We start from the raw sequence: 11,759 nt of genomic DNA on the forward strand, positions 1-11,759 counted from the left end.
ATTCAGATATATTTACTTTACAAAACAGGGCATGGGATTCTATAAACAGAAAAATCTTATTTATATTTAAATTACAGAGAAAATGACTAGAAGAAAATACTTAAATTATTGTCTCTCTGCATTTTGTAAATTTCTGCACTACATATATATACAAATTTTAACCAAAAAAGTGAGTTAAGTATTCTCAAATAGATGCTCTTCTTAGTAAGCTAAGTGACAAGACAGCGCTATGACAGTGAGCCGATATTCAAAGGATTATGAAAGAATGTTGATTTTCAAAATTGCAGAGATTGAAAAAAAAATGCCCAGTCCTGGGACAATGAGACTGAATTATTAGGTGGGGCTTTTTTGTGACTTTATGTTCCCAGGTTTAGCTCTTTTCAAACATTTGGTCCAAAGATCATTGATCTGCTCTAGTTTTACAAAGCTCATTTTAATTAAGAGTTTCTAATAAAAGAATTATGTCTCTTGCTAAGTCAGGCCTTGGTAAGCTTGGAATAAAATATGTTATAAATATTTCATAGCTGCACTGGTGCAGTTACGTGCAATGCAGGGTTTTCAAAATTCAAGTGCATATCATCAAGATTTGTTGCTGCTTTATAGGTAAAACTAATGGGTTCAATTAAAAACATGCTGAAAATTAATACAGTAGTACTGTTTTATTATGCATCTACTGAACTTTATTTTTAGAATCACTTTTAGCAATGCTCTATTAAGTACTTTTTAAAAATTCTAAATCTTTCTCCCCTGGCTTTCACAGAACTGATTCACAGTGGAGAGGTGAAAGCATTACACAGCAAAAAACTCAGCAAGCTATGTTAAAACTGAAAGCTAAATTTTTCCCCACAACACATGAAATTTCCAGATATAGAATTTTAAAACTGATTAACATTTGGAATAAAATAAAGACTAAATGTTTTAAGTTTTGTAAATACTTCAGTTAACTTCGTAATAACAGTAACTGAAAAATAGAAGGCAATATTCAAAGAATAAAATATTTGGCAAGGGGAACACCATTTCAGTGGCTTAATGACAGAAAAGGAACACTGTGGTCCAGATGGATTTGTTTTGATTAAAGACAATAGGGACATATATGTACATCCCAATTTCCCTGACAAGAAACAGCCTTTCTCGCCTGAGGATATTTTTATTTTACTTTCAACTTTTGACAACAAAAACAAAAGTGAACGCTGCTTTTAAAGTTTGACATCCCGAGGATCAAGTAGAAATATGTAATATAGCTTCCTTTTTCTTATGTTCCTGCTTCCGCAGACTAAGTCCCTAGCTTCCTACATCAACAACCCATTAAATGATTAGCAGAGGACAGGTTATAAATAGTTATTATGAGTTCTAGAACCAGATCCCAGGCAAAAGGACTAGGTTCAAGACACAATAGGTTGAAAGAAAGTACAGATCATCTCATCTTGGATGGATTCAGCCTACCAATCTGACAGTGATGTCGTCCATCTGGAGTATCTTACTTGCTATTCGGTTCCTACATCCCATCCTCCTTGCATTTTTTTATATCCAAAAATATTATTTAAAAGAAGAAATGTGAGGAAATAGGGAAAGATGGGAGAAAATGCTCAACTCCTTATCTTTTTTTTTTTTTATTTTATGACCCAATAAATATACCCCCTTTGCAAACAATACTTTCCATTAGATGACACCCTAAAAAATTTGACAGTGGCTATCTCTTAGCTACAAAGTTAACATTTGCACTTTCCCTACTGAAGGAACATATAGATTGAAGCATGCCTTGTATTTCTCTATAAAGTGATTCAAAACAGACTGTAGCTTATGAAACAACAGTTCAGAGATAATTTCATTTAAAATGTCTTACATCTAAATCATATGAGTAACTTTTCTATTTAGAATAAATTACAAAAGTATTGTAGTCAAACTTAATTCCATGAATGCAGTGTGGTTAATCCAGGTGAGTTGCCATGATTGTTTTCTCTGTTTCTAATATTTCAAGAAGATTTCATAGCCTTAGTATCGTTAAGGTTTAAAAAATGCAAAAGCATTTCTTTCTGTGAAAACTATTAAGGTGGCAAATGTTCTTCAAAACTATGAGATAAAAAGGGAAAAATATCTGTTATAGCTTTTTAAAAAAAGTGTTTATACTAAATTTACTGATGGGTATAACCTTCAAATCACCTTTAGGAAGAGTAAAGTGAAAGAGTTTAATATAAAAGAAAACGTTTTGCTAAATGTGAAACTGGATCCATCATTTTTTAAGCCATGGGAACTGTTTTTTCTTAATAAAGCAACTGTTTTAATTCTTTGCATTATCCTGTAGTGCCCAGATTGAACAATATATCATGTGACATTGAAGTTACAATTTTAAGCTATAGGCACTAGATGTAGCCTGAGTAACTGACTCTTATTTTATTTGTACGCAACACTTTTCTCCTTCTGTAACCAGCTGGAAGCTGAACAATTTCTGAGCTACTTTAGATACAAGGCAAAACTGGGTAATTGTGAAGTTAGACATGTGTTTCCTTGTAAATGTCTCTCTGTAGAGTCATCTCATTTCCAAAGCCCTAAAGAAAACTAACAGCAGAAGCCTGCCGGTTAACCATGTACTCTCATTGCAAAGTTTGCAGTGAATGTGCATCACGAAATTGCCAAAGAGTTTAATATATTTCAATAAAAGCAGAAAGTAATAAGCAACAAAGGCAAAATTACTGCATACTTAGCATTTGTCCTTATCTAGATGGTATCCTGCTGAGTCCAGCCTGACATCTGCAGTACTTTACAGAAGGTAGGGAGTTTTCTTTCTCTTTTCCTTTATCTATATAAAACCAGAAAATCCTGTTTTTACAGTATTCACAAGCCAATACCCTCATTCCATCATCGTCTCTCTCAACAACTCAAGACATGGATGGGCTCTGCTTGCCTAAGGTCTCTCGGCAAACTAGAACATCCTTCTCCTACATGGCCTACGATGCTGCAGTTTCATATTAATAAGCCAAAGTAACTCCCAAAATTAGCACCTCCTATTTAAAACATTATTTATATTTTAATACAAATGGGCCAAGGGAGCTGATAAAAATAAAAAAGTAAAACCTCTAGAAACCCACCCCTTTCTTGATTACTTACTGAGGAGTATGATCCTGTCTTTTAACAAAACAGTGACTTGAGAAAACATGCTGTGAAAAGAAGCCATTTCAGGCTGGAGTCCCTACTTTTTATAACCAGTAGTTTCTTCTCACCCATAGCAAGCCTTTCACATTCAGTCACTTGTACCTGTGGCCCCAGCGCTGTTGTTAGTTCTGCAATCTCTTCTTCACTTTGTCTTGTAGTATTCTGAATTTTTTTAACCTGAATTACCCCCAAAGCACTACACAAAATAAAGAGACATTCTAATAGTTATTAAGAGTACACCAGACAGCAAGAAGTCTGTGTAGAGTCCTTGTTTGCATAAACATATTTAATGATATAGAAAATCTATTCCAAATAAATCATTAAAATCTAAAGGGAAAAAATATTACATTTTAAATGGAGGGGAAACATCTGGTTTTATTCAAGGTTGTGGTGAATCTGTTTGGCAACTTTTAAATCAATTTAAAGTTAATTCAGATGTCTTTTCAATCACTGCAGTTACATATAGGGAATACTGAACCGAAAGATGACAAGGCAATTGTTTGTGTCCAAACTTATCAAAAACTATATTTCCCTGGACTTTTCATCCCAATAGATTTCAAATTCTCCTTTCCAAGGAGTATTTGACCTTCACATTTCAGGTCCTGTATCTCTTCATTTCCTATACAATCATACGTTAGAAAACTCAAACTGGGCTGCAAGTACATATTTCTGTTAACTGACTTTAATGAATTTTGGTTGTTTTCAAAATTTGCAATCTGTTCATTGTGCCAGCCCTGCATTGCAGAGAAGTCTTAGCCTGCGATTCCAGCTTCGCTCCTGCAAAGAGAGTCACTACAGGCAGGTTTAAATTGTATTTGCTCGGAGAGAAGAGGGGGAAGGGAACCCCCTACCCCCTGCCAACCTGACAGGCCAGGCTGGGTGACAAGCCCCGGGAGGCTGCACCTCCCGCTCGCCGACCTGGGCGCTGTCCTTGGTGCTGCCGGCGCCATAGCAAGCACAAGCGCCTTACCTTCTGCCCCTGCGGAAGCTGCGGACGTCCCCCAAACGTTAAAAACGCAATATCCCACTTTTTATACAAAGAACTACCCTGGCCTGTTCTCTTTGTCCCCTTCCCGAAGCCTTCAGGCAGACGGCTCCTCAAAGTCTTTTTTTTTCTTTTCTTTTTGTCTTCTAGATCCAGCTCCTTGGCGCTCATCTCCAGCTGCTTTAAGACAGGAGTGGGGGAAGGGGAGGGAAGCAAGAAAAGATGAGGGTGGGGGAGAGGAGAAGAGGGAATGCAGGGGGAGGGGAAGCAGGAGACGGAGAGAAGGAAAGATTGGAAGAAAAGGGTCCGCGAGGAAGGGGCTGAGAGAAGGGCAGGGTGAAGCGAACTAAACGCCAGAGCAGGAAGGAGAAGAGGGGCCAAAAAAGAAGGGGATGGGATTAAGCACAGAAGATGGTAAAGAAAAAAGTATCAGGGAAAGGGCAAAAGAAGAGAAAGCCTTGAGGATAAGAGGGTAGAGGGCTAAAGAACAAGGGAACCAGGGGGTCGGGGAAGCGCTGCCCGAACGGTGGGACAGTGACGGGCAAAGAAAGGGCGCTGGCGATATTCGCACCAAGGGTGCGAAACGCAATCGGGAGGTGAGAAATGGAGAGAAGGCGAATGCCCGGCGACAAGTGGCCTGGTACTGAAAGGGAACCTGGGGGAGGGGCTGGGCCCAGGGCAGCAAAGTCTGGGTTCCCATGCGACCTGGGCCCACGTGGAGCGGGCGCTGAATCACCGCTCAGCCGCCCCCCTCCCCTCCTCCCCGACCGGTGCCCGCAGTCCCCGCCTCCTCGGCCGCCGCCTCCACGGGGCGGGGCCCTGGCCCGGGACCAGCGCCGCGGCTATAAATGGGCTGCGGCGAGGCCGGCAGAACGCTGTGACAGCCACACGCCCCAAGGCCTCCAAGATGAGCTACACGTTGGACTCGCTGGGCAACCCGTCCGCCTACCGGCGGGTAACCGAGACCCGCTCGAGCTTCAGCCGCGTCAGCGGCTCCCCGTCCAGCGGCTTCCGCTCGCAGTCGTGGTCCCGCGGCTCACCCAGCACCGTGTCCTCCTCCTACAAGCGCAGCATGCTCGCCCCGCGCCTCGCCTACAGCTCCGCCATGCTCAGTTCCGCGGAGAGCAGCCTTGACTTCAGCCAGTCCTCGTCCCTGCTCAACGGCGGCTCCGGACCCGGCGGCGACTACAAGCTGTCCCGCTCCAACGAGAAGGAGCAGCTGCAGGGGCTGAACGACCGCTTCGCCGGCTACATAGAGAAGGTGCACTACCTGGAGCAGCAGAATAAGGAGATTGAGGCGGAGATCCAGGCGCTGCGGCAAAAGCAGGCCTCGCACGCCCAGCTGGGCGACGCGTACGACCAGGAGATCCGCGAGCTGCGCGCCACGCTGGAGATGGTGAACCACGAGAAGGCTCAGGTGCAGCTGGACTCGGACCACCTGGAGGAAGACATCCACCGGCTCAAGGAGCGCTTCGAGGAAGAGGCGCGGCTGCGCGACGACACTGAGGCGGCCATCCGCGCGCTGCGCAAAGACATCGAGGAGGCGTCGCTGGTCAAGGTGGAGCTGGACAAGAAGGTGCAGTCGCTGCAGGATGAGGTGGCCTTCCTGCGGAGCAACCACGAGGAGGAGGTGGCCGACCTTCTGGCCCAGATCCAGGCATCGCACATCACGGTGGAGCGCAAAGACTACCTGAAGACAGACATCTCTACGGCGCTGAAGGAAATCCGCTCCCAGCTCGAATGCCACTCCGACCAGAATATGCACCAGGCCGAAGAGTGGTTCAAATGCCGCTACGCCAAGCTCACCGAGGCGGCAGAGCAGAACAAGGAGGCCATCCGCTCCGCCAAGGAAGAGATCGCCGAGTACCGGCGCCAGTTGCAGTCCAAGAGCATCGAGCTAGAGTCGGTGCGCGGCACCAAGGAGTCCCTGGAGCGGCAGCTCAGCGACATCGAGGAGCGCCACAACCACGACCTCAGCAGCTACCAGGTAGGAACCGCGGCTGCGCGGCCAGCCTGCGCCAGCGCCAGCGCCGCGCGCCCCCGACACTTGGGCGCGTGCCCAGGAGCCCTCTCCGCCACGCTCCCTGGCGGTAGCTCGCTAGAGCGCGCGCGCCGCAGACTTAGGGTAGTTGCGGATCAGCATCCTCGCCACTCTCATCTTCCACACTCCGCCCCCACCCACCTGCCCCGGCTGCTTAAGGGTCTTGACCTTTTTCAAAAACGTGCTTCTTTTCCAGTTCTAATTTTGCACGCTTGCACGTTTAAAGCAGGAGGGATAAATTCGGTAGTGGATAAACCAGCAACTTTAGGATAGCTTTTGCAGAAACCCGTGTATTCTCTACTTTTCCGGCAGTGATCGGAAGAGCTCTCAAAATTGGCTTCAGCCCAAAGGGCTCAGATGGGAATGGCCAGGTCAGCCATGGAGTTTCCCCATGCATGTTTGTGTCCTGTTGAGACGTGTTCTAAGTCCACTGATCTCCGTGCGTGATGTGCCCAGGAAGTGTCCTATTGTCTTACTGATGTTGTATGTTCCTTGAGAATCCCTTAGATTTAAAAGAAAAAAGGGGTGGGGGAGGGGGGCGGGAGTCAGGTGTCAGCGAGGTTTGCAGAAACGGAGGGAGATGGGAGGAGGCGAGAGGGAAGGGGTAGCAAGTAGTTTGCGAAGGAAGTTGCTGTTTGCAAGGATGAGTCTAGGGAGACTCTCTGTGTCTGTTTCAGGACACCATCCAGCAGCTGGAAAATGAGCTTCGGGGCACAAAGTGGGAAATGGCTCGTCATTTGCGCGAATACCAGGACCTCCTCAACGTCAAGATGGCTCTGGATATAGAAATCGCTGCATACAGGTACGGTGCTCACTACGTGCGTATCCGGAACACTAACCACCATGTAGAGGCTGTTCGGTCAGAGCTTTCACCACTAAAGTTAAAGCAGGCAGGGTACAGGCATCAACTCAGCGTCTGGTTTTCTTGCTTACTTAGAAAGAAATTATTCTAAAGAATTGTAAGTGTAGTTTTCTCTCTTTTCATGCAGCTTTACAAGAATGAATACTAGTAGAAGCAAAAGGTTTTTGAATTAGACGAACGAGGTGCAGATTAATCTCAATGCATATGCTTAAACTCTTTATGGAAAAATGTTTTCAAATGCTGGAAGCATGAACAGAGTTTTGGTTTCTAATATTTCATCTAGTGGTTTCAGCTTTTCAAATTTATAATGTCAAGGACAAACACCAGGACATTCTATTTCTCTGTTTCTCTGTTATACAGCTTACTATTGCCATCATCTGGCTGAGAATAGATATAGAATGATATATTAGAATATAGATATAGTTATTTTATATATGTAGATAATTTATATGTATTATATTTTATGCTAGACTATAGTATAAATTATATCTATATCATGTATAATATTAATCTAGATCTATAGATACATATATATGCATATGCATGTAAATCTAGATATATAGACACAAATGTGTATGATCTTTTTATAGATAGAGAGATACGTTATAGGTCTATTAATTGATGTGACCTTGCTGTTGACTAAGCGCAAAGGACAAAATGGTTGATTAAAAATTTTCTACTATCAGCCGGGCGCGGTGGCTCAAGCCTGTAATCCCAGCACTTTGGGAGGCCGAGACGGGCGGATCATGAGGTCAGGAGATCGAGACCATCCTGGCTAACACAGTGAAACTCCGTTTCTGCTAAAAAATATTTAAAAAAAAAAAAACTAGCCGGGCGTGGTGGCGGGCGCCTATAGTCCCACCTACTCGGGAGGCTGAGGCAGGAGAATGGCGTAAACCCAGGAGGCGGAGCTTGCAGTGAGCTGAGATCAGGCCACTGCACTCCAGTCTGGGCCACAGAGCAAGACTCCGTCTCAAAAAAAAAAAAAAAGAAAAAAGAAAAAAACATAAAAATTTTCTACTACCAATAAGGTAGTTATAATATAACAAGAATAAATTGCATTTACAGAGCTATCTCTCTTTTCAGGAAAGCTGAATAACTACATTAAATAGACAATTTATGGTAAAAATTATCGACCAATTTATAACTTGATACACCCATATTAACACCTGGTTAAGTTCTGAAATATGCTTAACAGCAAGATTTTTATGAAAGTTATATTTGCTTTAAAAATAGTACATATCCTGAAAATCTAAATGTTTAGGAAAGTGACTACTCTCAGAAAGGCTATTTGGCTTTGGAGTTTGGGGGGGTTTTGTTTGTGGCTTTTTGTGTTTTTGTTTTCGTTTTTGTTTTTTCCTATTTGGCCACTAACAAGGTTTTCAGCATATTCTTGTTGGACCTAATGGATCTCTACTGCAGGGCCAAGACTTAGTAGCTGGGTGTGGTTAGTGGACTATTGGGCAAGGTTAGTCATTGTAGGGGGCAGTCCAGGAGAACCTTTCTCTGTCACTGAGTATGATGTAATACACAAGTAAGTGATAGCAGGTATTATACTGAATTGATAGAATATTTTACTTATGTAATTATATTTCTTCAAAGGTAGCTACTACAATACCCAGAATGTAATGAAGCTCAGAAGGCCCAGTGAAATTTTTACTATGTCTTATGTTCTTTGATTTTCTCCTTAGAAAACTCCTGGAGGGTGAAGAGACCAGATTTAGCACATTTGCAGGAAGCATCACTGGGCCACTGTACACACACCGACAGCCCTCAGTTACAATATCCAGTAAGATTCAGAAAACCAAGGTGGAAGCTCCCAAGCTCAAGGTCCAACACAAATTTGTCGAGGAAATCATAGAGGAAACCAAAGTGGAGGATGAGAAGTCAGAAATGGAAGAGGCCCTGACAGCCATTACAGAGGAATTGGCTGTTTCCATGAAGGAAGAGAAGGAAGAAGCAGCAGAAGAAAAGGAAGAGAAGCCAGAAGCTGAAGAAGAAGAAGTAGCTGCCAAAAAGTCTCCAGTGAAAGCAACTGCACCTGAAGTTAAAGAAGAGGAAGAGGGGGAAAAGGAGGAAGAAGAAGGCCAGGAGGAAGAAGAGGAAGAAGAAGATGAGGGAGCTAAGTCAGACCAAGCCGAAGAAGGAGGATCTGAAAAGGAAGGCTCTAGTGAAAAAGAGGAAGGTGAGCAGGAAGAAGGAGAAACAGAGGCTGAAGGTGAAGCAGAGGAAGCCGAAGCTAAAGAGGAAAAGAAAGTGGAGGAAAAGCGTGAGGAAGTGGCTACCAAGGAGGAGCTGGTGGCAGATGTCAAGGTGGAAAAGCCAGAAAAAGCCAAGTCTCCTGTGCCAAAATCACCAGTGGAAGAGAAAGCCAAGTCTCCTGTGACAAAATCACCAGTAGAAGAGAAAGCCAAGTCTCCTGTGACAAAATCACCGGTGGAAGAGAAAGCCAAATCTCCTGTGACAAAATCACCAGTGGAAGAGAAAGCCAAGTCTCCTGTGACAAAATCACCAGTGGAAGAAGCAAAGCCAAAAGCAGAAGTAGGGAAAGGTGAACAGAAAGAGGAAGAAGAGAAGGAAGTCAAGGAAGCTCCCAAGGAAGAGAAGGTAGAGAAAAAGGAAGAGAAACCAAAGGATGTGCCAGAGAAGAAGAAAGCTGAGTCCCCAGTAAAGGAGGAAGCTGTGGAGGAGGTGGTCACCATCACCAAATCGGTAAAGGTGCACTTGGAGAAAGAGACCAAAGAAGAGGGGAAGCCACTGCAGCAGGAGAAAGAGAAGGAGAAAGTGGGAGGAGAGGGAGGGAGTGAGGAAGAAGGGAGTGATAAAGGTGCCAAGGGATCCAGGAAGGAAGACATAGCTGTCAATGGGGAGGTAGAAGGAAAAGAGGAGGTAGAGCAGGAGACCAAGGAAAAAGGCAGTGGGAGGGAAGAGGAGAAAGGCGTTGTCACCAATGGCCTAGACTTGAGCCCGGCAGATGAAAAGAAGGGGGGAGATAAAAGTGAGGAGAAAGTGGTAGTGACCAAAACAGTAGAAAAAATCACCAGTGAGGGGGGAGATGGTGCTACCAAATATATCACTAAATCTGTAACCGTCACTCAAAAGGTTGAAGAGCATGAAGAGACCTTTGAGGAGAAACTAGTGTCTACTAAAAAGGTAGAAAAAGTCACTTCACACGCCATAGTAAAGGAAGTCACCCAGAGTGACTAAGATTTGAGTCCACTGCAAAAGGTTAAGCCATATGACAATTTCAAAATGCATGTGATTGGCAGCTTCAAAACAGAACGGGTTCTCCCATGGGGGCTCCAGACATTGTATTTTACTTTGTGCAATATGAGGGGACTGCATGCAAGCTCAGGGTGCTCCCTCCTCAGTCTTTGGGGGATTCAAATGCATGATATTGTATGTACCTGGGAAATTTGCCAATTTCCTAAGCTGTTGGAAGGGGGTCACTTAAGGGGGGATGTCTTGAGATGTATTATGCAAAGTACCAACTGAGCCAAAAACAATAAATGAAACACAGAACTCTCTTAGCCTTAAGAAAGCTATATATGAATAATTATGTTTACCTCACTGGTGCGTTTAAAATGGACTTTTGTTCATGGGAGAACCTTGTTGACATGCACAGTTTGCAATCTTATGTTGATCGATGTTAAACGTCACAGCAGTACTTGCTCAATAAAGGTCATATTGGAAACATAGTCAATTGCTGAGTCTTATGTCATTTCTGTTTTTTAAATTTTTATTTATTTTTATTTAGAGATGGGGTCTTGCTATGTTGGCCAGGTTGGTTTTGAACTCTTGGCCTCAAGTAGTCCTCCTGCCTCAGTCACCCAAAGTGCTAGGATTATAAGCATGAACCACCATGCCCAGCCTGTTATGCCATTTCAAAGTGAGATCTCCACTACCTGAAGCTTTCTTGCCCTAAAATAGATTTTTGGGGGGAATCATAAGTAAACTGCACTTCTTATTGCTATTTCCCTGAAGCGATTACTTGGAAAACGTAATTGCTGAAGATATTTTCAGGTGTCAACATCTTCACTGAGCTCGGTCTTCATCCCAAAATTTTAAAATCATATTTTTGAAATAAAAGCATCAGATACAAATAGGAATCCGGTGGGATAGAAATCTTCAGTGTTTCTATCCTAAAATAGAACTCAGAGAACCTCTAGGTAAGAGGACCAATGAAGGAGGGGTTCATCACTTGTGCCTTGGAGTTGGGACAGAGACAGAGGAGCTCATGGCGTTTATGATGATGTGTCCAGAGGGGACAGGACTGACATCACTAACACTCCTACCCGGAACTATCCAGCCTCAGAAGCATGCCTCCTGCGCACACACACACACGTACACATTGTCTGCATCACTAACACTCCTACCCGGAACTATCCAGCCTCAGAAGCATGCCTCCTGTGCACACACACACACGTACACATTGTCTGCATCACTAACACTCCTACCCAGAACTATCCAGCCTCAGAAGCATGCCTCCTGTGCACACACACACACGTACACATTGTCTGCATCGCTAATGCTTGATTTGCTTGACAGAGATTTATACCTTTAGTATTTTACTAATTGGGGAAAATAATATAGAAAATAAATAAAATACCCTACTTGAGAAAACAAAAATGAGATTCTGTGACATAGGCAATAAGTGTTTTTTAAAAAAAGACATGATCTTGACCAAGGAAATACTATCATTCCCTTTTCAAAGCTTGTTT

The 11,759-nt window shown here is 43.6% G+C and overlaps 1 protein-coding gene across 1 annotated transcript; it reads left to right on the forward strand.

The window, feature by feature from the left end:
- Positions 1-227: 227 nt before the first annotated feature.
- Positions 228-10,737, forward strand: NEFM (neurofilament medium). Its single transcript, XM_033228929.1, has 3 exons — positions 228-6,122; positions 6,854-6,978; positions 8,730-10,737. Exons 1-3 carry the CDS (start codon positions 5,043-5,045, stop codon positions 10,243-10,245), a joined length of 2,721 nt encoding a protein of 906 aa, XP_033084820.1. The 5' UTR covers positions 228-5,042; the 3' UTR covers positions 10,246-10,737.
- Positions 10,738-11,759: the final 1,022 nt, after the last annotated feature.

Source organism: Trachypithecus francoisi, unplaced genomic scaffold (genome assembly GCF_009764315.1).
Source record: "Trachypithecus francoisi isolate TF-2019V2 unplaced genomic scaffold, Tfra_2.0 Contig01440, whole genome shotgun sequence".
NCBI classification, from domain to species: domain Eukaryota; kingdom Metazoa; phylum Chordata; class Mammalia; order Primates; family Cercopithecidae; genus Trachypithecus; species Trachypithecus francoisi.

Excerpts from the sequence above, each read along its gene's own strand:
- NEFM (XM_033228929.1), top strand. The coding sequence starts at position 5,043 with ATGAGCTACACGTTGGACTCGCTGGGCAACCCGTCCGCCTACCGGCGG. Across the intron at positions 6,123-6,853 it reads ACGACCTCAGCAGCTACCAG|GACACCATCCAGCAGCTGGA; the intron begins GTAGGAACCGCG and ends TGTCTGTTTCAG. Across the intron at positions 6,979-8,729 it reads ATAGAAATCGCTGCATACAG|AAAACTCCTGGAGGGTGAAG; the intron begins GTACGGTGCTCA and ends TTTTCTCCTTAG.